General features: G+C 37.6%; 1 protein-coding gene across 1 annotated transcript; it reads right to left on the minus strand.

Annotated features, from left to right (window-relative positions):
- Positions 1-254: 254 nt before the first annotated feature.
- On the minus strand, positions 255-15800 carry ncoa4 (nuclear receptor coactivator 4). The gene is made up of 10 exons (XM_002940445.5): positions 15640-15800; positions 12122-12267; positions 11373-11513; positions 10640-10728; positions 10286-10394; positions 10082-10186; positions 7636-7785; positions 5039-6013; positions 4620-4712; positions 255-2939 (listed from the first exon to the last, which is right to left on the minus strand). Exons 1-10 carry the CDS (start codon positions 15728-15730, stop codon positions 2934-2936), a joined length of 1905 nt encoding a protein of 634 aa, XP_002940491.3. The 5' UTR covers positions 15731-15800; the 3' UTR covers positions 255-2933.
- Between the last annotated feature and the right edge of the window lie 6068 nt (positions 15801-21868).

Genomic DNA, 21868 nt, shown 5'->3' on the forward strand with positions numbered 1-21868 from the left:
AAAGAAGCTGTAAAGATTTTGATGCAATTGACCCCATGTTTGAATTGTCTGGGGCAGGCAGTCTGTGTACAAACTTACAGGGGTCGCACCACTTTCCTTTTGGCTACTCTGCCATTTATGAAAAAGGTTGGTTCGATAAGTGATCCAAGAGATTTGGGGGAATATAAGGGGATCCCAGAACTGCTAAATAACCTACACTTTTCCAGCAATATAACTGATTTTGTAACTTGAAAATGAAAAACACCAGACAGCTGTATTGCTGTTAAATCTTTAATGGGACATATGAAATTAAATGTATTGCTAGCTTAAGTAATATGGTTGAACATTAATATTGTTGCATCTTAAAACAAAAAAAGTAATACTTTGTTGCAGATTATACTGGTCAATATTAAGTCATATCAACTACATTTTGTATGCACCTTGGTGGCATACCCCATTACATAAAGGGACAGTTCACCTTAAAACTGTCTGCATTCTATTCAAACACAATGTGCAATCAGTCTTCCATTTTTTATGTGTTTTAAAATTATTCTGAAATTCTTAACCATGTAGCATAGTTGCAGGCTGGAAAGGGAATGAATTCTTACGATTCATATGACATACAAAATAAACAATGGAGACCAACGGAAAAGTTGCTTTAAAGGTGAACTCCCCCTTTAACAAACTGGGTACAGACATTAAGCACTGAAAAAAAAAATATAGATTCAAAAGCTAAACATTAAAAACAAATAAAATAATAGCTTCCAAAGCAACTTGGCTACACGTATTCCTGCATGCTGTCAGATGTTCCAGAAAAAACAAACACAATGCATTTATTTTCTTTAAATAGACCATTAAATAGGGATTGCACTCCTCTGCATATAGTAATGTATAAGTGTATACAGCAGATGCAACACTGACTCAGCTAAGGCATTCACTTTCATATTTCAAAAGAAAAGAACTATCTAAGTCTAATACAGGAACAATATACCCAAGATCAAGGACTAATAAGCAGTGTGCCTCCTTTAACCCTTTTAGTTGCCCTAGCTGTACAAACTATGGTGTTGGCACAACAGTATTTATATGCCAGCATCATACACGCTAGGTTCCTCTTTCATATGGGCCTTGCTATGTAAATATTGGCAAACCAATATCAAAGAGAAGTGGCGCAAAAAGGGTTAATAACAATTCAAGGGGTTACATCTCTTCTAATTAGAAATAGGTTTGTTTGTTTTTTTATTTCAAATTTGATGTTAGAGTCCTTTCACTAATTTAAAGAAGTCGTCTGCCAGTTAAAAGGTTTACCACAAATACTGGTTCCGGTGCTACGCGCCTCTGGTTTTAGCCAAAATACTCCGCAGATCTGCTAAACATAAGTCAGTCCAATTTGTGCAACAGATGAGACATATGGAATCACTTTTATGGAAACCAACCCAGAGAAATGACAGACCCCTCATTCATTTATGCTGAAAGGAATCTGTGACATTGATATTCTGTATAGAAAAAGGGCTATAACCCTTTTAAGACGAGTTTGAAATGTACCCCCCCTTTGTAGCAATTGCCATGTTCCCATTAGTCTGTGCAAAAAGCTAAACATAAAGTGAGATTTCCTCCAGCAAACTTACTGAATGTATGTTTAAAGGTGTAAGATAAATCCCAAAGGTTTCAGAGGTTAGACTTCAAATCAAGGAAAAATATCAGTTTAACATACAAAAAAAAAAATGAAAGTTCCAAAAAGCAGAGATGTGCCTTCATACTTAAAAAAAAAAAAATGAACATTTATGTTTCCAGCAAAAAGCCCAGAATACATAGAGCTCTAGCACGTTGCTGTAACCATACATTGTTACAGTCTTACCCTACTGTTTATGCTGGTCAAGTTTCATAGAAAATGGAATTTCAGCAAATACAGGTAAGAATTTGGCAATAAGGTGAGTAATGTGTCCATTTCTCACATATCTAGATTTATCATTACTGTTGTTTTAAAAAAATGACAAATCTGTATTTTTTTGACCATAAAAGAGTTTTATGAGGTGCATGGTTACTTTACCATACTTCTCATTTTCCTTATGAAAAAAATGTTCAACAACTTCCACTGATGAGACATTATTGGATTGTGGAGAGTGCCTACTGTTGTCTCTGAAGTTTTAGCTCAGATTTGTTCAATCATTTAGATTAGTTTTTATTTAAAGAGAAATCTAAAACAGTACAAATTCACCCTTTTAACAAGAGAAAGCCATAATCAAATGGCTAAATTTATGATCAGGCATAAAAAAATGATTAAGGTCATGACGATAAAGTCTTGACTGAACAGACGTATATGCCTACCAATATTAAGTTTTAAAAAAATAAAATCACATGACCAGAAGTCTGTACATCTGAGCAATTTTAAGCTAAACCTGCAGATCTAATGCTTTAAAATGTCTCATTTAAAAAAAATGCCATTTGGAGACAAGGTTCATGAAAATAAACAAATTGGCAGGGAAATATAAAATATTAGCAATTTAAAGGCAATAGTTTAGGACCACATAAAATCTCTTTAATTCAATGCAATGTTACTAAGCAGAGGGATAGCTGGAATTCAAATACCTAAAGTTTTTCCCACAAAAGTAAATGTTGAAGCAGAAGAAAATGATCTGCTTTATAGAGGGAACTGTGTCATTTTAAATTTCTGATGATTGAAAAATTATCTCTGTATTGGAAACTAGAAAGTGCTGAAGGGTCCGGTGCAGTTTTACTTATGTTACTAACTCTCAGTAGTAAATAGTTCACAGTCTGTTAAGGGATCTGCTTCACCTCAAACGTCACATTATTTTTACATGCTAAAAGTACACAATCTTTATGGCAAAAAAAAAAAAAAAAAAAAAAGCATGTTGAAAAATTATTTGCCACGAAGATCGGTGATTGTGCGTCATTAACAATAATGTCAGCTTGGGATCTAGAGTTCACAAGGGAAATCACATCTGCAAATAGACAGAAAAATATCATTATTATATCAGTTGTTAGGCACCCCCTTCATAATTCTAGCAGCTTGCTTTAGATCTTGGGCTGCATGGCTCTTCTTCAAAAAATGCACTGGCGTGCTTTAGCCTCCATACTCTACCCTAGCATCCTTTGTGTTTGTGAAGGACAGAAGTCAGTAAACACTGTCTGTACCACACATGCTGACTTGCAGAAAATACTGGGGCTCCAAAATAGTATGGTGCGCAGGGCTAAGAATAAAAGTACCCTGAGCCCGTCTATTTCTGGAAGAATAGTGCTTGTGTGAGAATTAGAATTACTGGAGAGTGGCATCCCCCAGTAATTCTACATTCTTTGTCCTCTATGTACAGCATCAAGTTTACTTTAACAGTACAGAAGTACAAATTAAGTATAAGTAATTTAACAAAATATGGGAATGTCATTTCAACTTTATCTGTGCAGGTATGGGACCTATTATCAAGAATGCTCAAAACCTGGGTTTTTCTGGATAAGGGATCTTTCTGTAATTTGGATCTCTGTACACAAGTACCTAAAAATAATTAAAACATCTAATATACCCAATAGGATTGTTTTGTCTCCAATAAGTTTTAATTATATCTTATCTGGAATCAAGTATAAGGTACTGAGTGATGAGCGAATCTATCCCGTTTGGCTTCACCAGAAAATTAGCAAAATGCAAGTGGGCTTTTTTTGCAGCAACCATGCAAAGTTTTTTTTCACCCATTGTAGTCTATGGGGTTTTTTTAAGGCAAAAAATGGCAAAAAATTTATTACAGAGAAAAGGAAATCATTAAAAAAAAAAATTGGAACCACTGGATTATTATAGAGCCTATGGCCTTCTGTAAATAAAGAGCTTTCTGGATAACGGATCCTATATCTGTACTAATAAAACATTGGGAAAACAATCCTACTGGGTTTTATAAAGTCACATTTTTAGTAGATGTTCCAAATTACAGAAAGACCCCTAATCCAGAGAAACCCAGATCTCATGTATCCCAGATAACAGACTATTAAAGGTATGGGATCCGTTATCCAGAATGCTTGGGACCTGGGGTCTTTCCGTAGTTTGGATCTCTATGCTTTCCGTAGTTTGGATCTCTATGCTTTAAGTTTACTTAAAATCATTTAAACATTAAATAAACCCAACAGGATTGTTTTCCATCCAATAAGTATTAATTATATCTTAGTTGGGATCAAGTACAAGGTACTGTCTTATTATTCCAGAGAAAAAGGAAATCATTAAAAATGTGAATAATTTGATTAAAATGGAGTCTATGGGGATGGCCTTTCCATAACTTGGAACTTTCTGGATAATGGGTTTCCGGATAAGGGGTCCGATACCTGTACTGTATTTAAAAGGGATATATAGAACAAAAATTTGCCACAGGGTAGGAAGACATGTTACATTTACTTCACTGTCAATTTTTACCTTGTAAAATGCTCCATGCAAATACAAACCACTCATGTGGACAACCAACTGCCTCACACAAGTAGAAAAGGGGCTTATTTAAAAATGATTTCATTTTAGCCGCAGCACTTCTTAAATGAATTGCCGCATAGCACTTTATGGAGTCTTGAAGCAAAGTATGGACTGGAAAGAGATTTCCCCCCTCCCGCAAAGCTATATTATTCATGGTTCATGGCCTTTAAAATAACCTTACCTGCAAGGGAGACCGGTATAGCCACTGCTCCTTATCAGCTGCTAGCTTCATGCAAGCAAACAGGTCACAGACACTAGGAAGCCCATAATAGTCCTAGAGAAACAAATTACATTTAAAAAATGAAATCATATATGCAGAAGTTACTTTAAAAAAAAAAAAAAAAGTACTTAAAAACATTAAGCAATGTAAGTAGACAAATTAGAAAATACTGGTGAGTATTGCTTTCACCAGCAAAGCACTGCCACTAGGGTCCTAGGTATAATTGTAAGTAAGTGTGTGTGTCAGTGTAATTTATATTATATACATACACACTGATTGGGATATAGATTAAACTATATTAACTTTCACAGAACTGTATGTAAGTAGTCTACCTTCCCACCTAATCTGCACAAAGTTAAAAATCCGTATCAGAAACTTACATGTGCTTTTTTACGTAGCAACCACTTATCCTCTATAGCAGACTGTTCTAAATTTTCCAACTTATCAGTGTTCTTTGAGGGCAACACCCAACTAGCAGCATTCAGAGGCAGATGGAATGGCGATAGAGTTTCTGCTAGGGGGCTGCATTTACTTTGTGTATTTTCCTTGCTTGCTTTTTCCTCTGTCTGGCTAGACTTTGCAATCCATTTACTCAACGGAGTTTCAAGCAAATTCATCAAATGCCTAAGAGAGGGATCACTCTCTTCTGTCTTCTGGGTACTGCTTAGGCTTTCTGCATCTCTTCTGCAGGGATGGAGCCACATGCTAATGGAAGGTTTTGCCTTTTCGGGCTCACGGTTTTTAAGATGTTGTCCTTGTTTCTGCAGTACTCCATTCTTATCTTTTCCATCCTTTTTCCAAAGCCATTTGCGAAGAGCTTCTTTCTCACAGCTTTCATCACACACACACTCTGCAAAGGTAGAGCATTGCTCATTTGCTTTGCAGACATCTTGTGGTTTAAACACGGGTTGTGAGGATTGCAAAAGCCACATATCATTGCTGGAGCTAACATTTTTCTTTCCTCCAATTTGCTCATTGAGGCACTTAAGATTACCAAGGTTTTCAATCTCTAGTGATGAGGTCTGACCACCACAACAATTGCCACACGCTTCAACTTTTTGTAGCCAGTCACTTATTTTGTAATCTTCATCAAATGCTTTAAAAACAGCTCTCCATTTTTCAGCCACATCTGTTGGATCTTCAGTTACTGTAGGCGATATTAACCAATCAGACAAATCCATATCTTCTAGATCTTGACTATCTAGGTCTCCATCTTCAAGCTTTTCTATGGAGAACGAAGAGCTGGAGTTGTTGTGTTTCAAATCCTCCTTCTGCTGAGACTGCAGCAACCAGTTGTTCAGTTCTCCCAGCTGACCCCAGATTTTTTCCATGTTAGGTTTGAGTTTTCTTAACTCCTATAGGTTAAACAGATAAGCATTAGCACAGTATATACACACACTGATGTTATCCTGGCTATATTTCACTTTATTCAGTATAAATCAGTCATGTATATATTTTTTTTTATTTATAAAGCACTACTTATGTACATGGCACTCTATAGCAGAATAATAGAAAAAAAACCCACATATTAAGTACATTAAAGAATAAGTACTAAGAGACAAGAGGAAGGAGGTTCCTTCCCTATAGAGCTTACAATTTAATTGGGTGGGTTCAGTGTTTCCTTGTAATTCCTCCTTGGCTATGTGAGGCAAAAAATAATTTTGCACGCACATTTTAAAACTTGTGTGCACATTTTTAGAGAACAGTACTGCTCAGCAGAATCAATACACACAGGGCACAGCTTAGAGGAAACATTGGAGGAAGTTGAATGCTGCAGTATACAGTGGTTGCCACTACATTATAAGTTCCAGAACTGGTTCAAACGTCATGCCAATGCCAGGGTTTTTAAGATTATTTTTTGAAGAGAATATGGGAAACTCTTTTCTGAGGAATTCAATGATTGCATTACAAATGTAAGAAGCAGCAAAAGAGAAAGGAAACAATAGTGCCAGTGGGTAGTGTGACAAAGTGATTGCTCTGAGAGGAGGTGGCCAGAAATGTGGGAAAACACAAGAGAAGATATGTAGTGAGGAGGTAAGAATGAAGAGCATTGAAGGTTATGAGAAGTTATTCTTTGCTTTATCAGAAGCCAAGATAAGGTCTTCAGAAGTGGAAGGGGCTGCACTCTCTTGGATTAGAGAAGAATTCTGGCACAAATATTTGATACAGACTCTAGCGGGTAGAGAGTTAGGGAGGTCAGTTAATAGCAGGTTAGATTAGTCTAGGCGGGATAGGATAAAAGCATGCATGAACATCTTTACTGTTGCTTGTGAAAGAAAGTGATGGATTTTGGCAATATTGCATTAAAAGTGACAGGTTTTGACAGTAGTGTTAATATGGTCAGAGCAGGAGAGAGAGGAGTCATCCAATTGGAAGATTTCTGGGAGGCAGCTAGAGATTTGAGTCTCATTTGTAGCTGTAAATGAAGGGGTTGATAAATATATTTGGATGCCGAATGTGTGGATGAGATCTCCCCATCACACTACTGATCTTTTAAAAGGATGCAAATGTTGCCAATGTGCATGTGTTCCCAGCACAAACTTTGGATTATTACTTATTTATACCATGGTGGTTTGATGGTATAAAAAAAAAAAAAAAAAAAAAACTCACCAGCACACCCTGGCTCCTCCAAAAGAAAAACTTGAGCCTGGTGCCCGGTATCAAGAGGGAACGGCACCCTCCAATCCAATCTCGAACAGCATAGATACTGGCACAGCAAGGCAATTATAAGCAGGTAAAACCTGCACGTTTATTTAGTGCAACACAGTAACGTTTTGGGGTGAACTAAATAAAAGTGCAGGTTTTACCTGCTTATAATTGCCTTGCTGTGCCAGTATCTATGCTGTTCGAGGTTTGATGGTATGACCTGCCTACAAAGTATTTTCAGTTAATTGCATATTAAATTGCATACATATTGCATATTAAATCCTTAAAAATTTAGCCAATTTCCTTAACTCTAAAAAAAAATGTAAAGTACCTCATTTGGCTCCTCAGCATGGTTTTTTAAAAGCCAGTCCTGGGTGCAAAGACTTGGAATGTATGGAGTGTAGCACTGAGAGATGTTAGATGAATTCTTTTGCTGCAGCCAATCAGAGAGCGGGGTATTCCACATTTCAGATACAGGTCGCTACAATATAAAAAGTGCATATTGTCATTGTATTTTACAGGAAAAGAACCATTTTTATTCTGTGCCCCTTAGAATTCAGTTATGCTTTCCTCAACTAGCAGTAAGGCAGGTTTTATATTGCTATAAAAAGTTGAACTTGATGGAGGTGTTTCTTTTTTCAGCTTATATTACTATGTCTGAAATCCTGAAGAAAAATGCTAGGCTAAGCTACAAAACCAGTCACTATGAAATATTAAGTCAAGACAAAGATGAACAATTTTAAATACTTTACAATTAAAGGGGAACAATCATGAAATCAAAATCTACAGTTTGAAATTCTTAAATAGATCAAAGCATTTTCCTAATTGTTTTTACACCATTTAAGTGTTACTGTATTAGTTTTGCCTGAGCAACTTTAAAGAACCAGTGACAGCTTTTCTCACTCTAATTTGGTTCTTCCTTGTTCCTAACATCATAGCCCCGCGCCACACTTCTATATCCATACATCTTGAAGCATCCCACCTCGCGAACGCACATGCACAGTCCCAAAATTTCCTGCACAAGATGGGACGTTTCAAGAATGAAGACTTTCATTGCAACACAAGCCAGCTTGGTTTTTACTGGCTCCGGCAAAAGTCTTTCACATCTTGAAGTAGGCAACAAAGAATTTGTCAAGCTTCCAGAAACAAGTTAAGAAAGTGAAGGCGTGAAATGGAAGTAGCAATACAATATCACTTAAATGGTGCAACATTTTTAGGAAAATGCTTTATTCTATATAGGAATTTCAAACTGTAAATTCTGATTTCATGATTATTGTCAGGACAAAACCCACACAAAATGTAGCAATCTGTTAGGGTTGTCAACTGGGGAAAAGGATATGAGAACTGCAATCAAGACAATTTTTTTTAATCCTTTGAAGCCAGGCCTCCGTCACAGTGTAATTGCCCTTCAAAGGTGGTTGTAAATATAATTTAACACCAGTCAGCAAATGTATCTGTTTGTGCTAACTCAGGTTATTTGGTTATATGTATGGTGTTAAAACCTCCCATTTTTCCCTTAAATGACACCAAGACATTCTACTGAATACTTATTAAAATTAATTTAGTAATAACACACAAGAATTGCTGGCAGATCTTTGAACTAAAGACCATTGCACATGATATTTTAAATGAACTGCTGCTTTTTCTAGTTTTTGGATATTATACATTACACTAATGTAGGGATTTTAAGCATGGTTTGATACTCTTGAAAGGACTATGAGATTTATTTTTGGTATAGGGCAGTGCTGTCCAACTTCTGTGGGGATATAACCCTTCATTTATAGGTGAAAGAAGTTTATTATGTCATTTTAAGTCATACCCTTAAATCCATATGTCTCTCTTCCTCCCCTGTGGATAGAACAGCAACCCCCAGCACATAATTAAACACCTTAGGAACCATATAATGACTACTTCCAAATGCTAACAAACCCCTACCAGGTTCACTTCCCACAGGCAAAGAACAAGCCGAGTATGGCGCACACACAGGCAGGCAAAATATGGCACGCACATAGGCAGCATAGGTCATATTACAAATCGTTCATGCTTAAACACTTCTCTGTGAAAAAAATAGATATTGTACATGCTATGTTTCTTTGTATGTAAAACTACATTTTTTAATTTTTCCTTAAAGGAACAGTAACACTAAAAAAATGAAAGAGGTTTAAAGTAATAAAAATATAATGCACTGTTGCCCTGCACTGGTAAAACTGGTGTGTTTGCTACAGTAACACTACTATAATTTATATAATAAGCTGCTGTGTAGCCACGGGGGCAGCCATTCAAGCTGGAAAAAATTAGAAAAGGCACAGGTTACATAGCAGATAACAGATAAGCTCTGTAGAATACAATAGTGTTTTATCTGTTATCTGCTATGTGCCTGTGCCTTTTCTCCTTTGAATGGCTGCCTCCATGGCTACATAGCAGCTTATTTATATAAATTATAGTAGACTTTCTGAAGTAAACACACAACTTTTACCAGTGCAGGGCAGCAGCACATTATATTTTAGTTACTTTTATACACTTTCATTTTTTGGTGTTACTGTTCCTTTAATGTAGATACTTTTGATTTAAGTCAGACTTCTTGGCCCTTCTCTATTTGTTTCTTCTGTCTTTTAAACCTGGCAAATAAGACTTAGTATAATGTTTGAGCACTGGGATGATATTGCCATTATTTTGCATATAGAGCTTTTTCTTATAAACCTTTCACACACAGCATTTGGTGCAAATATGAATTAAATATTTTATGCTGAAGAAAGTTTGAGGTTAGCATGATTTACCTGTTCAGCTGCTGGAACAAAACAGTTATTCATGAGCCATGGATTTTGACTCACAAAGGGGCATGGTCCAGCAGTGGAAGAAACTTGTTTTTCTTCACCAGAATTCTAGGAAATGGTAATATAATACGTAGCATTAATGACATTTTCAGAAAAACGGAGTGCATAGGCACAATGATAAATTATTGTAAACATAACAACTCTTACCAAAGTTTTAATGGATCCAAATGTAGTAATTGCTTGGCGCAGAACGGGAACATCTGCTTCAAAGTATAGAGTGGAGGACTCTTCTGGTTTAAGAGCAAGGCTACCCAACCTGGAGTCACAAAATGAAACCACAAACAAAAACTTAGTCATACCTTGTAAATAAATGTGTCTTAGCAACAAAGTGTTAACAGTAAAAATTATGCATCATTCAAACAGAACCCTCTTTTTGCTAACATGTAGTTACTTCTGGATAGCTACAAAAATACAATATTACTTTTTGCATCATAGTAAACAAGGAAGCTTGCAATATTTAGGACAAAGCTAGACATTTTAAACCAAATACATTGCATTTACCTTTCCAAACAAACAGAAATCTGATTGACTAGATCATTACTGTGAGGATTTTCCAGCTGGTGGATCAAGCAATTGAACTGCCCCAGCAACTGTAAATATAGTCAAAACAAATGAAAAAAAAAGTATTAATTGGTCTTAAAAACTTTGGTTAACACATGTAACAGATGGGAAGTATGTAATGTAATAACAAATTAAAAAAAAACAGGAGAAATAATAAAGAAACTCTGGATTTAAAGTAAGGAAAGGGCTTATATACACCTCACAATGCAGCATCAGCCTCAAATTTAATTCCAACAAACATCAACACTGCTAAAATTTTAATATTACCCCATCTGTCATTATACAGATATAAAACAACCCATAACAAGCAATTTATTGGCACATGTACAGGCCAGTCAGATTACGTTCTGACCAAAAATTTGTAAAACCTATTACTTTCTGATGAGTTTCTGTAGGCCCTTAATATGATCAGCCTGATATGACCCAGCACTTGTGAGCGATCTAAGTGTACAGCCAAACTTCAGATTCATGGCCTTGCACAGCTGCTGCACTAAACAATGCTGTGTGTATTCTGGGGATGATTTGTCTTTAACAAGAAAAATACACTACTGAATAATACTGGAAAGATATTTTATAAAAGGCACAGAAAGAAATGTTGTATAAAATACAGCAAATCTATCTAATATTACATTATATAAAGAAAAAAAAAAGTACAAAAATGTTTCACTCTTACCCAGTAAAGTTGCTGAACTTGCTGCTGCAATGCCTCCTCCTTTAGCTGTTGAATAAGGTCTGCTTGCTCTAAGAGCCATACTTCCCGACTGCGGAGACACTCCAAGTGACGACTAATGCATGAGTGGACTTGAGACTTCAACTAAAAAGAAAGAAAGGTTTTAAAGTTTAGGCATTTATTACTAAATAACAGCAAAAGAACAAACGTCATAGATTTTAAGAGTGTATAAAATAAGCTATATCTTGTGCATTGTTCAGTTTATAGCTACACCAGAAAACAAGCTGGTAGCCTTAAGGTATAGTAATCTTAATTACAGAAACAAAAATAAGGAAAGGAGGAAAGCATCAGATATTTGGAATTAAATGTCAATCATTCATTATGTAAATTTACATCAAAAACTGAACATGCAACAATGGTTGACCTTAAACGTGTTATCATCATCACTTATATAATGCCAACATATTTCAGAGCATTGTACAATAAATTGGTGTATACGTTAAACATACAAGACAATCAGTAACCAATAAAAGAGTTAAAGAGGGCCCAGCCCATAATTTAAACTAGAACTTAGGCCAAGGGTTCCCAGGCTGTGGGGATATCTGCCCTGTCGTGAGACAAAAGCATTTGTGGAGGGGGAGTCCAAGCCTGAAGGCCAGGCAAAGTGAGATTTTTGCATGTCATATTTTTGCTGTTTCACAACTTCTCTGCTGTATGGGTGCTGCAAATTCTTTTCTCAAACTTTGAAGTACCTCTCTTCCATTTTCCTTAACTTGCTGCTCTGCTTTCAGTACTGCTGAAATGGCAGATTCCAATTCCTTTTTAGCTTGGAGACATTTAGAAAGTGGATCCTGGCTGCTGAATTGATGATCTTGGTGCAAATCCATTTTTCTCAACCCTTCAAAAGAAACAGATACATAAGGATACAAAGACACAGAATTTATATACTTTTAATGACAAGACTTAGTCAGTATGTATTAGTTTTTAATTTAAAGGACAAGTAACATCAACCAGTAAAAGTGTTTGTATACTTGAAAATATAATTTGTCATTACCCTGTGTTAATAAACAAGCTGCATTTGCTTCAGCAGCACACCTACAGTTTATAAAAATTAAACACTGAGTAGCCATGGAGGGAATAATTAAGTTTGAAATTGGGCTACAGAGCACATGCATTCATAGCAGATAAGAGCAAAGCTGTGTAGCCTTCAATGTTTTTAAGTCTTCTTTGTAAGTCTTACATTAATGTTTAAGAAAAAAAATCATGTAAAAATATTTGAATATTGATTCAAAGCCACTATGCTCCATCCAAACCAATAGGGACACCATTGTCCAGATACAATACTTGCAAATACTAACATTGCTTTACCTTTAAAATCTATAATGAATCTTGCACAATTCTCAAATATTTTCAGCAATTTCACACTTGAGAAAATGCAAGCAACAAATACAGAGAATTGTAAAAAGGTGGATATACACAGCCAAATAAAAGCTGCTGACCGTCTGAGTTAGCAGCTTATAAGTCCCTGCATGGGATCCTCAGATGGCCCTGCCCAACTGATATCTGGCCGAAAACCGTCCATATGTCAATCAGGAAGGTTTAAAAATCCCACTGGGGCAAAGAGCCCATCAGCATGCTGATATGGCCCCTGCCCTGCCGTCTTGCATCCTGTCAATGTGATGCAATTGTGGATCAATCTGATATTGTCCACCTCAAGGTGGGCATAACAGGGAAAGTCCATTTGTTTGGACACCTTGCCAAAAGAGCAGATCTTTTAGTGTATGGCCAGCATTAGGGTGAAGAGACACGTAAGAGAATCAGTACACAAGCAGCATTGTCTATTTTTGTAGCCATGACAAGTAGCTGCTACTATTAGCTCCATGTATCTTCACCCTAACATTCCGTGGCGTTTCTCATGTGTGAAATAGCAAGAACAATTTACCATAACATTTTGATAAAACTACACTTTTAAAAACTCCGCACCATTTCTAAATGGCATGTTATTTATATTATCATAATAACTAACAAATAAACAAAAAAATGATGGCTGAACCCCAAAGACTGATAGCAGCCATACATAATGCAATAGAACTTTTTGGTTTCAAAGAAAATACTTTACATGTACAGAATAGAAAGAAAACATTTATGTGCAAATCTTATTAAGGTGGCCACACACGTGGCGATTTTCTATTTTTCGTGCGACTATCGATTGTTCAGGGCTGAAACAGCAGATATGGAGGTAGAAACAATAGGATTTCAACCTCCTTTTACAGATTCAGCACTGAAGGCAGATTTTGCACAGGCGCCTTCTATGGCGCCCGATCAAAATCTTTTAACCCACACGATCGGCCCCAAAACCAGGTAGTTATTTTTTAATTCCTGACTTGGTGGCAAGTTTTGGTTGAATCAAAACAAGATTTACTACCAAATAAAGCCTCCTGTAAGCTGATAGTGTGCATAGAGGCCACGTAATAGCCAACCGTAGCCCTTATTTGGCACCTCCATGAACTTTTATGGTGCTTGTATTGCTCTCCAAGTCTTTTTACATTTGACTTTAGCTTACATGTAAGGTAAAGGTTGTGGACCACTGGCATAAATGTTAAACTTATCAAATATATTACAGGTATGGGCCTGTTATCTAGAAAAATGAGTAACTTTTTTGCATAACTTTACATCCCCTTAAAAGAAAAGGCATTTGTTTGTAAAAGTCCAGTTTCGGTTAAGCTCAAAAAGGCAAGAAAGACTGTTGTGGTTTTTAAAAAACAAAAGAACCAAGCAAGTAATACAAAACAAGTCTATCAAAAATATGGTATTTCTGGCATGCGAAAGCAAATAAAGCCAGAATTTTAATTTTTAATAGGTTTTAGCAATTGTACTTATATTCATCTCACTCTGTCATTCAAGCCACTGACTGATATAGAGGGTAAGTGGTACCCCAGCAACAGTGTAGTAATTTATACCATTGGCTGCTACATCTGGCACTAAGTATTGCTATACAATACATTTTCCCTTAGCAGGAAATGGAATATGGAAAAGTAGAATCTACCATGTGTGCCAGTCAGAACTTTGACAGCTGACACCATACATTCTTTGTTCTATGGCAGTTAAACCCCCACCTAGTGAGACAACAAACATATAACACAGAAAACACAAAAAAAACCCAAGCAAGCAGTGTCTTGCATATCAGCCTGTACATCATTGTAACAGTTTCACTGCAACTTTAACCATTTTTAGGGAACTCTCTATTGTAGAATAACCTAACAATCTGTTAGCACTGTTAAAACTTTTATATGCCATATGCCACAGAATTGTGGGTTTCTGCACCAAACTACCATCATACAGACACCACAGATTGTACAGCTGTGTATAGTTTAGTACTAACAGGTGAAAGTGTGGCATGGACAAAGTTCAATTGCTCAAATAAGGATGGTTATAAGTGCCTAAGCAGAAATATAAGCAATATCAATAATAATAATACTCTGTCATATTCAACCTGTATTTAAACTGCAGAGGGGGACAAAATGCAAAAACATAAAAAAAGATATAGATCCTCATTTAGACCAACTGCAAAGTTGCTTACTGTACCCATGTGTAACACTGATCTTTCTGAGCTGTATTATCGATCTTAGTATTGTAAGATATTAAACATATTTCTACATTTTCCTAGTTTGCTTATTATGTATCAAATTGTTCCTTCCTATAGTGTGTATAATAAGCAATGGCATGAAACCATAAAGTCTCTCTATGGTACAAAGATGCAGGAACCTACACCTGCGAGTTTCTATTCATGGCGAACAGTTTCTGAAGGGCTGCCAGGGAAGAGGAGCGATTTTCAGCCTGTTGCACCGCCTGACTCCAGGAAAGGGACACCAAGTGCTCAGCCATATGCATGCCCTCTATTGTGGAGAAGTCACAAACCCTGGCAAATCCCCAGTACAAGCCCTTGGAGAGCGCCACAGATCTGCATTCACTTTCTATTTGCTTATTAGTCACAAAACCAGCACTATGACGCCATTTTAAGACTCCGCTCAGCCAGAGTAGGTCCGGCTGAAAAGCCATAGCGTATATTAACAGCTGGGTAGGGATAGTAAGTTCCACCAGCTTTGTGCATAATGGCCGCCCAGCAGCGATAATCACAATCGGGAAGCCTTAGTTAGACATCAGACAAAAAGGGAAGAATGCTCAATATACCGTGCATCGGCCTAGCGCACCCAGCACAAACGTACAAACCAACCCTTATCTCCGACGAAAAATAAGCCCATAATAGTACCTGTGTGACTGCCCTTTTCCATGCCCCTTCTCCAGCTGCTGACAGAACAGGAAGGAGCCGGCTCTCTCCCCACTCTACTGATACATTCCATAGTGACGCACAAGGAAAAACCGGGGCGGGGCTAAGAATTGGACGCCACTAGCTGAGAGCTGCTGCGCACGTAGTTAAGGCTGCAAGGGAGGGGGCGACGGGGAAGTCGGAGTAGATAAAGTCCTACACTGGAGTACTGTGCAACGTGATAACAGGCGGGCTGTGATCAGTGGCCTTGTGTCAACAGAGATCACATTACTGCAACTATTCAGCACTTTCTGTGCAACAAATCTACATTTGTTGATCGATCAACAAATTTAGGGAGCTAAAGGTTCATGTTCCTTTCAGTACAGGGCAAAAGACTAGAAGAATATGAATATGTTGGCGCTTAGGAGCTGTTTGTATTAACTAACTTGTCTTTCAGTCCCTATGTTAGAAGCCCGTAGCAACTGCTAGATTTTACGCGGCACTGCGTGGCCAGAAATTACCTGAATTCCTAAACTACACAAACTGTACAAAACAAGAACATGAGCCCTCTGAGCTTTTCCACCAGTGCAAGTGCGGACCTGTTTGGTCAGGTCGATTTTTTTATCCCACTTGCACTTTATAATCATAAATGCTATTTAAAAAAAAAAACATCCTGATGCTGTGAAGCAGCAGAGGATTCACATCTGTAATAACGGCATATCATATTTTTTTTACCAGAATTGGAAAAATACTTTTAATTGCTGAGTACAATTTAGGAAAAGGTGCCACATTTTGGGTAAGGTAGAAATTGGGTCAGATGCTGTTTTATAAGGTGCCAATGTCAGCTTTTAAAAAGTTTATATTTTAACTCCTAACTAGCCCTTTTATATGCCATTAAGGGTTGTTGAAATGCTGGTACATTAGATAAATAGGAATTGAGTAAAGGGGGCCATACACCTTACAATAACGACAATTGGTCACAGGAAAGATCATTCATTCCCTCCACTGCCGTTTAGAGCTGAATTGTCAGATATGGAGGTAGAAACAATAGGAATTCTACCTTAACCTGACAATTCAGCCCTAAATGCAGATTTTGCTTGGGCACCTTCTACGGCTCCCAAGCAAAATCTTTCGTCCCGGCTGACACTCCTGTGATATTGGTCGTTTCGTCGATCTGCCTTACACACACACCGAATATTCGTAAGATAATATCAGTGCGTGTGTGGCAACCTTTAGTTCCAATGTTTGTGGATGACTTAGCTGCCATTTACTAACAGTGAAGAAATTACTGACAAAACATCCTGTTTTCATGTTATTTAGATTTTTTTGGAAGAACATAGAAGTTCTTCCCTAATTTTGTACCTAGTGGTAAACCCTTCTCCAATATATATTCAGAATACCCTTTCTCTCTTAAGCAGCAATCACCAACCAGTGGCTGGGGAGCAACATGTTGCTGAACCTCTTATAGGCTGCCAGTCCATATAGGGGCTACAAAATAGCCAATCACATCACTTTTTTCACTCTTGTATTGCTCCCCAACTCGTTTTATATTTGATAGTGGCTCACAGGTAAAAAAAAAAAAAAAGGTTGGGCAACCCTGCTTTAAAGCAATTTGTCATTTTGCTTATCCTTTTTGGCTCATGAGAATTGTGTATATGGAATGGAGCACCTTAAAGATTGTGGGTGAAAACGTTCAAATTGTAGTACAGTGTTAATGTTCTGTGAGTAACAGACCTGAGAAGAAGAATAACAGAAGTGTGCAAAAGATGTTCCTATTGAAGCAGTGGCTGAAGCTACCCAACAATATTGGACGACCGAAGCGATGCATATGTCATCCCACCGGCGATTTACATTCTTGCTGGTGGGATGGCATGTCGGGGAGGTTAGTCGCCCATGGTAGTGAAGATTTATCGCCATCGACTAAGCTCCCTGTGTGCCACTGCCCTAAGTAAACTTGAAGGTGTACCCACCACAACTGCCCTACAATTAAGTGAACTAAATATTTTAAGAAACAGCTGTCCACTGTTTGCACATGGATAGAAAACTGGCTACAGGATCGGGTACAGAGGGTGGTTGTTAATGGTTCTCAGTGGGGTCCCTTAGGGTTCTGTACTGGGTCCACTTTTGTTTAACTTGTTCATAAATGGCTTAGGGGAGGGTATTATAAGTAATGTATCAGTGTTTGCAGATGAAACAAAACTCTGCAGACCAGTCAATTCTATCCAGGATGTGGCATCCTTGCAGCAGGATCTTGACAAACTGGCAATCTGGGCGGCTAAGTGGCAGATGAGATGTAAGGTCATGCACCTGGGATGTAAAAATATGCAAGACACTTATACCCTTAAAGGAAAAAGAAAGGTAAAAACTAAGTAAGCTTTATCAGAAAGGTCTATGTAAATACAGCCATAAGCACTCACAGAAATGCTGCACTGACTTCTCTGTCAAAAGATTTCTTGTGTCTGTAATTCATGTGCCAGAGATACGCAGCTCTCTGCTCTCTCCTGCTCCCTCAAGAATGCTAAGAACTCATTCCCCCCTTAGGAATGTGGATCTGAGCCAATCAACATGAAGCTGACTCTAAGGGGCACATTTACAAAAGCACAAACGCTCGAGCGTTCATGCGAACGCTCCAAGCGTATTTCCGCCGATTTTTTCGGGCATCCGCACGACTTTTTCGTACGCCGCACTACATTTTTGTATGGCGCACGACTTTTTCGTACGCCGCACTACTTTTTCGTCCGTTTGCACGAAAAAATCGGAAAGGTTTTACCGCTGTTTACAATTGTTCGGTATGAAAATTTCGTGACTTTCGGATCACCAATACGATATTATCGTGACTAATACGATTTTTTCGTAAGCATTTTCGTGATATTTACGATCTTCTGAAATTTTCGTTTCCAATACGATTTTTTCCCATTCGTGATTCGGATTCGTGGATTAGTAAATGTGCCCCATAGTCTTACAAACTGAGCATGTACACTTGGTCTTGGTGCAGGAGTGAGGCATTATGGGAACTTTCTTTACACAGCTCAGCGTTTTTTCTTCCTGTTTGGCTTCTGATCATCTGAACAGGTGAAATATGGGGATACTTAAAGGGGACCTGTCATCTTAAGAAATAATTCCAAATTGTTTTATATTGTGTTTGTCAAGCAAAATAAACTTTACTTACACTACATAAATTATTTTAATCTTTTTTTCTTCAGCCTTGGAATTCACAATTGCAGCAAACAGGCAGAGGCCATTTTGTGGACACTGTAATCAAGGCAGGCATTGCATCCTGCCAAAATATTGTTTCTGTGCCAGTATGGGGGGACCTGATGCCCATGCATATGCACTGGTTACACAGTTACATGGTGAGGAGGGAGGGGGAATGGGAGGAGAGCAGCAACATCTAAGAAGTTCTTAATTGAAAGTGAAAGTAACTATCTGCCACACCTCTATGCCTAAGGCATAGAGGCGGGGCAGGCAATATATGACTGACAGCTGGGATTTTTTAATGCTTTTATAATGGTTATGGATGTGGTAATAAAAAAATGATTTTGGGTTTCATGTTTAATTTGAAAAGGACTTTTATTATACAAGTTGACAACTGAAGGTATGCCTGCAGCTTGAGATTAGCTCTTTATTAGCCTTTCCTTCTCCTTTAATGGGACTAGGCAAATCCATAATGGAGAAGGACCTTGGAGTCCTTGTAGATGATAAACTTGGCTGTAGCAAGCAATGCCAGGCAGCAGCTGCAAGGGCAAACAAGGTTTTGAGCTTTATTAAAAGGGGTATAGATTCACGGGACGAGGGGGTTATTCTTCCCCTTTACAGAGCGCTGGTAAGGCCCCATCTAGAATATGCTGTTCAGTTTTGGTCTCCAGTGCTTAAACGGGACATTATTGAATTAGAAAGGGTCCAGAGAAGGGCAACTAAGCTGGTAAAGGGTATGGAATGTCTCAGTTATGAAGAAAGACTGGCCAAGTTGGGTCTGTTTACACTGGAGAAGAGGCGCTTAAGAGGTGACATGATAACTATGTATAAATATATAAGGGGATCATATAATATCCTCTCTAATGCTTTATTTACCAGTAGGTCCTTCCAACTGACATGAGGGCACCCACTCCGTTTAGAAGAAAGGAGGTTCCGTTTAAATATTCGGAAAGGATTTTTTGCTGTGAAGTTGTGGAATTCCCTCCCTGAATCAGTTGTGCTGGCTGATACATTATATAGCTTTAAGAAGGGGCTGGATGGATTTTTAGCAAGTGAGGGAATAAAGGGTTATGGAAGATAGCTCTTAGTACAAGTTGATCCAGGGACTGGTCCAATTGCCATCTTGGATTCAGGAAGGAATTTTTTCCCCTCTGCTGCAAATTAGAGGCTTCAGATGGGTTTTTTAGCAGTCAGGCAGGTTATATATAGGCATTATGGTTGAACATGACAGACGGACGTCTTTTTTCAATCTAACTTACTATGTTACTATGTAAATGATGGGCAAAATATTTTTCCAATTTAAAGTGCCCTATCTTTAAAAACGGCATTTTTGCATAATGAAGAAAATGCAGTTCTAAGAAAAATATACACTTTTTTGTGTTTTAAAAGTTAATGTAACTGCTTCACATTATCTGTTTATATAATTTCAATACCTAGCTCTGACACCTAAGGGCTGTGACAGACGGGGAGATTAGTCGGTGCGCAACAAATCTCCCTAAAATGCCATCCCACTGGTGAGAATGTAAATCACCAGTGGGATGGCATAATCTCCCCGAAATGCCATCCCACTGGTGAGAATGTAAATCACCAGTGGGATGGCATACGCGGCGCCGAAGTCGCCAAAGTTTCCTCTTAAGGCAGAAGCTAGATAATTGATTAATGTAGAGGAGAACTGCCTTCTGCTATATTGATTTAGAACCAGAGGATAAAAAAGGGATAATTAGTACTAAAAAATATATAGTAAGTGCACAGGTTTCGTAATTAGTCTCTCTTAGATGGCTAAAAATTAGCATTATTTAACAGTCCACAAAACTTTAAGTTGTGTTTACAAACTAAGACAAATCATATCACTCTGTTCTCTCTTTAAATCCCTATCACAATGTGCAACAAGAGATCATTAAAATGTGAGGAGGTAAAGAATATAAGGATCATGCAGAAGCCCTAAAAAAAATGCTGACAGTGTAACTGTTGCAATAGAAGCATATATAATAATGAAAGTTTATTCAAATAGGCAATGCCCTGGCCCAGCTCACATTATCCATCAGCCTGTTATATAGTTCAGCTGATCACCCGAGGTGCAATGACACTGGACTTTATTGTCCAGATTATGGGGTCTGCTTCCTCTTTAGCCGCTCTTGTTCCCGAAGTTATGCGCTTGCTATTTAATATTTGCAGAGGGTGTGAGCCGAGCCCCCTTCAAAGATTTTTTTGAAGGGGGGCTGATGGGTTCTTGGTTTGCCACTCTCAGTTCAGTTTTCTTTTCTAGTTGAAAAATCCCTGCACATGTTGGTGGGTGTCATTGGCCAACCTAATTCTCTGTTTACCACTGTTGTAGAACCAGTATTTTGTTGCCCAAATCAAAAACCCACAAGATATAAGCAAGTAGTTCATAAAGTCAAATAAAGATACATATTATAAAATAAATAGATTTGTAAAGCATGAAAATTACATACAAAATAAAATTACATTGGTAAATATAAACAATCAGAGTGTGGGATTGATAGAAGGCTGAAATTGATGGCAGAAAATTGGCAGTGTTAGAATTGGTAATCTCAGCTATTCTTGATATGCTTTCCAACATGCAAAATGGCTGTCCCAGTCCTCCTGAGATTTTATGGCCCTGATTATACTTAAGGTCACTGCTTCAAAAGAACACTGCTTTGATCGAGCACACTTATGTCTAACTAAGAGTCCTTTAGTTACATACTTCAGTAGCAATTTCTGCCAAAACAAACTTTAGTGGTATAAGCAATACGAAGGGGCAAAAAATAAATCTCTTAACGATAACAGTGTTTGTTTTTTAAATGTTATCAAGAAAACCATTCGGACTTTGATTGTTTCTTACCTGTCAATGTTGGATATCTATTCAAATAATGAAATCTGTATTCATTGTTTTTTTAAGTTTCACAGTTAATTAAAAGTGTAGCAACATGTATGGAAGAATAATGGGATCAAAGTCACACTTTGTTAAAAAAAAATGACCATAAATCTGGCCACACACATTCAGATTTTAATTGTCTTACAACAGGTATGGGAT

This window comes from Xenopus tropicalis, chromosome 7, assembly GCF_000004195.4.
Source record: "Xenopus tropicalis strain Nigerian chromosome 7, UCB_Xtro_10.0, whole genome shotgun sequence".
NCBI lineage: Eukaryota > Metazoa > Chordata > Amphibia > Anura > Pipidae > Xenopus > Xenopus tropicalis.

Excerpts from the sequence above, each read along its gene's own strand:
- ncoa4 (XM_002940445.5), bottom strand. The coding sequence starts at position 15,730 with ATGGAATGTATCAGTAGAGTGGGGAGAGAGCCGGCTCCTTCCTGTTCT. Across the intron at positions 10,729-11,372 it reads AAGTTCAGCAACTTTACTGG|TTGCTGGGGCAGTTCAATTG; the intron begins GTAAGAGTGAAA and ends CTATATTTACAG. Across the intron at positions 10,395-10,639 it reads ATTTCTGTTTGTTTGGAAAG|GTTGGGTAGCCTTGCTCTTA; the intron begins GTAAATGCAATG and ends TTGTGACTCCAG.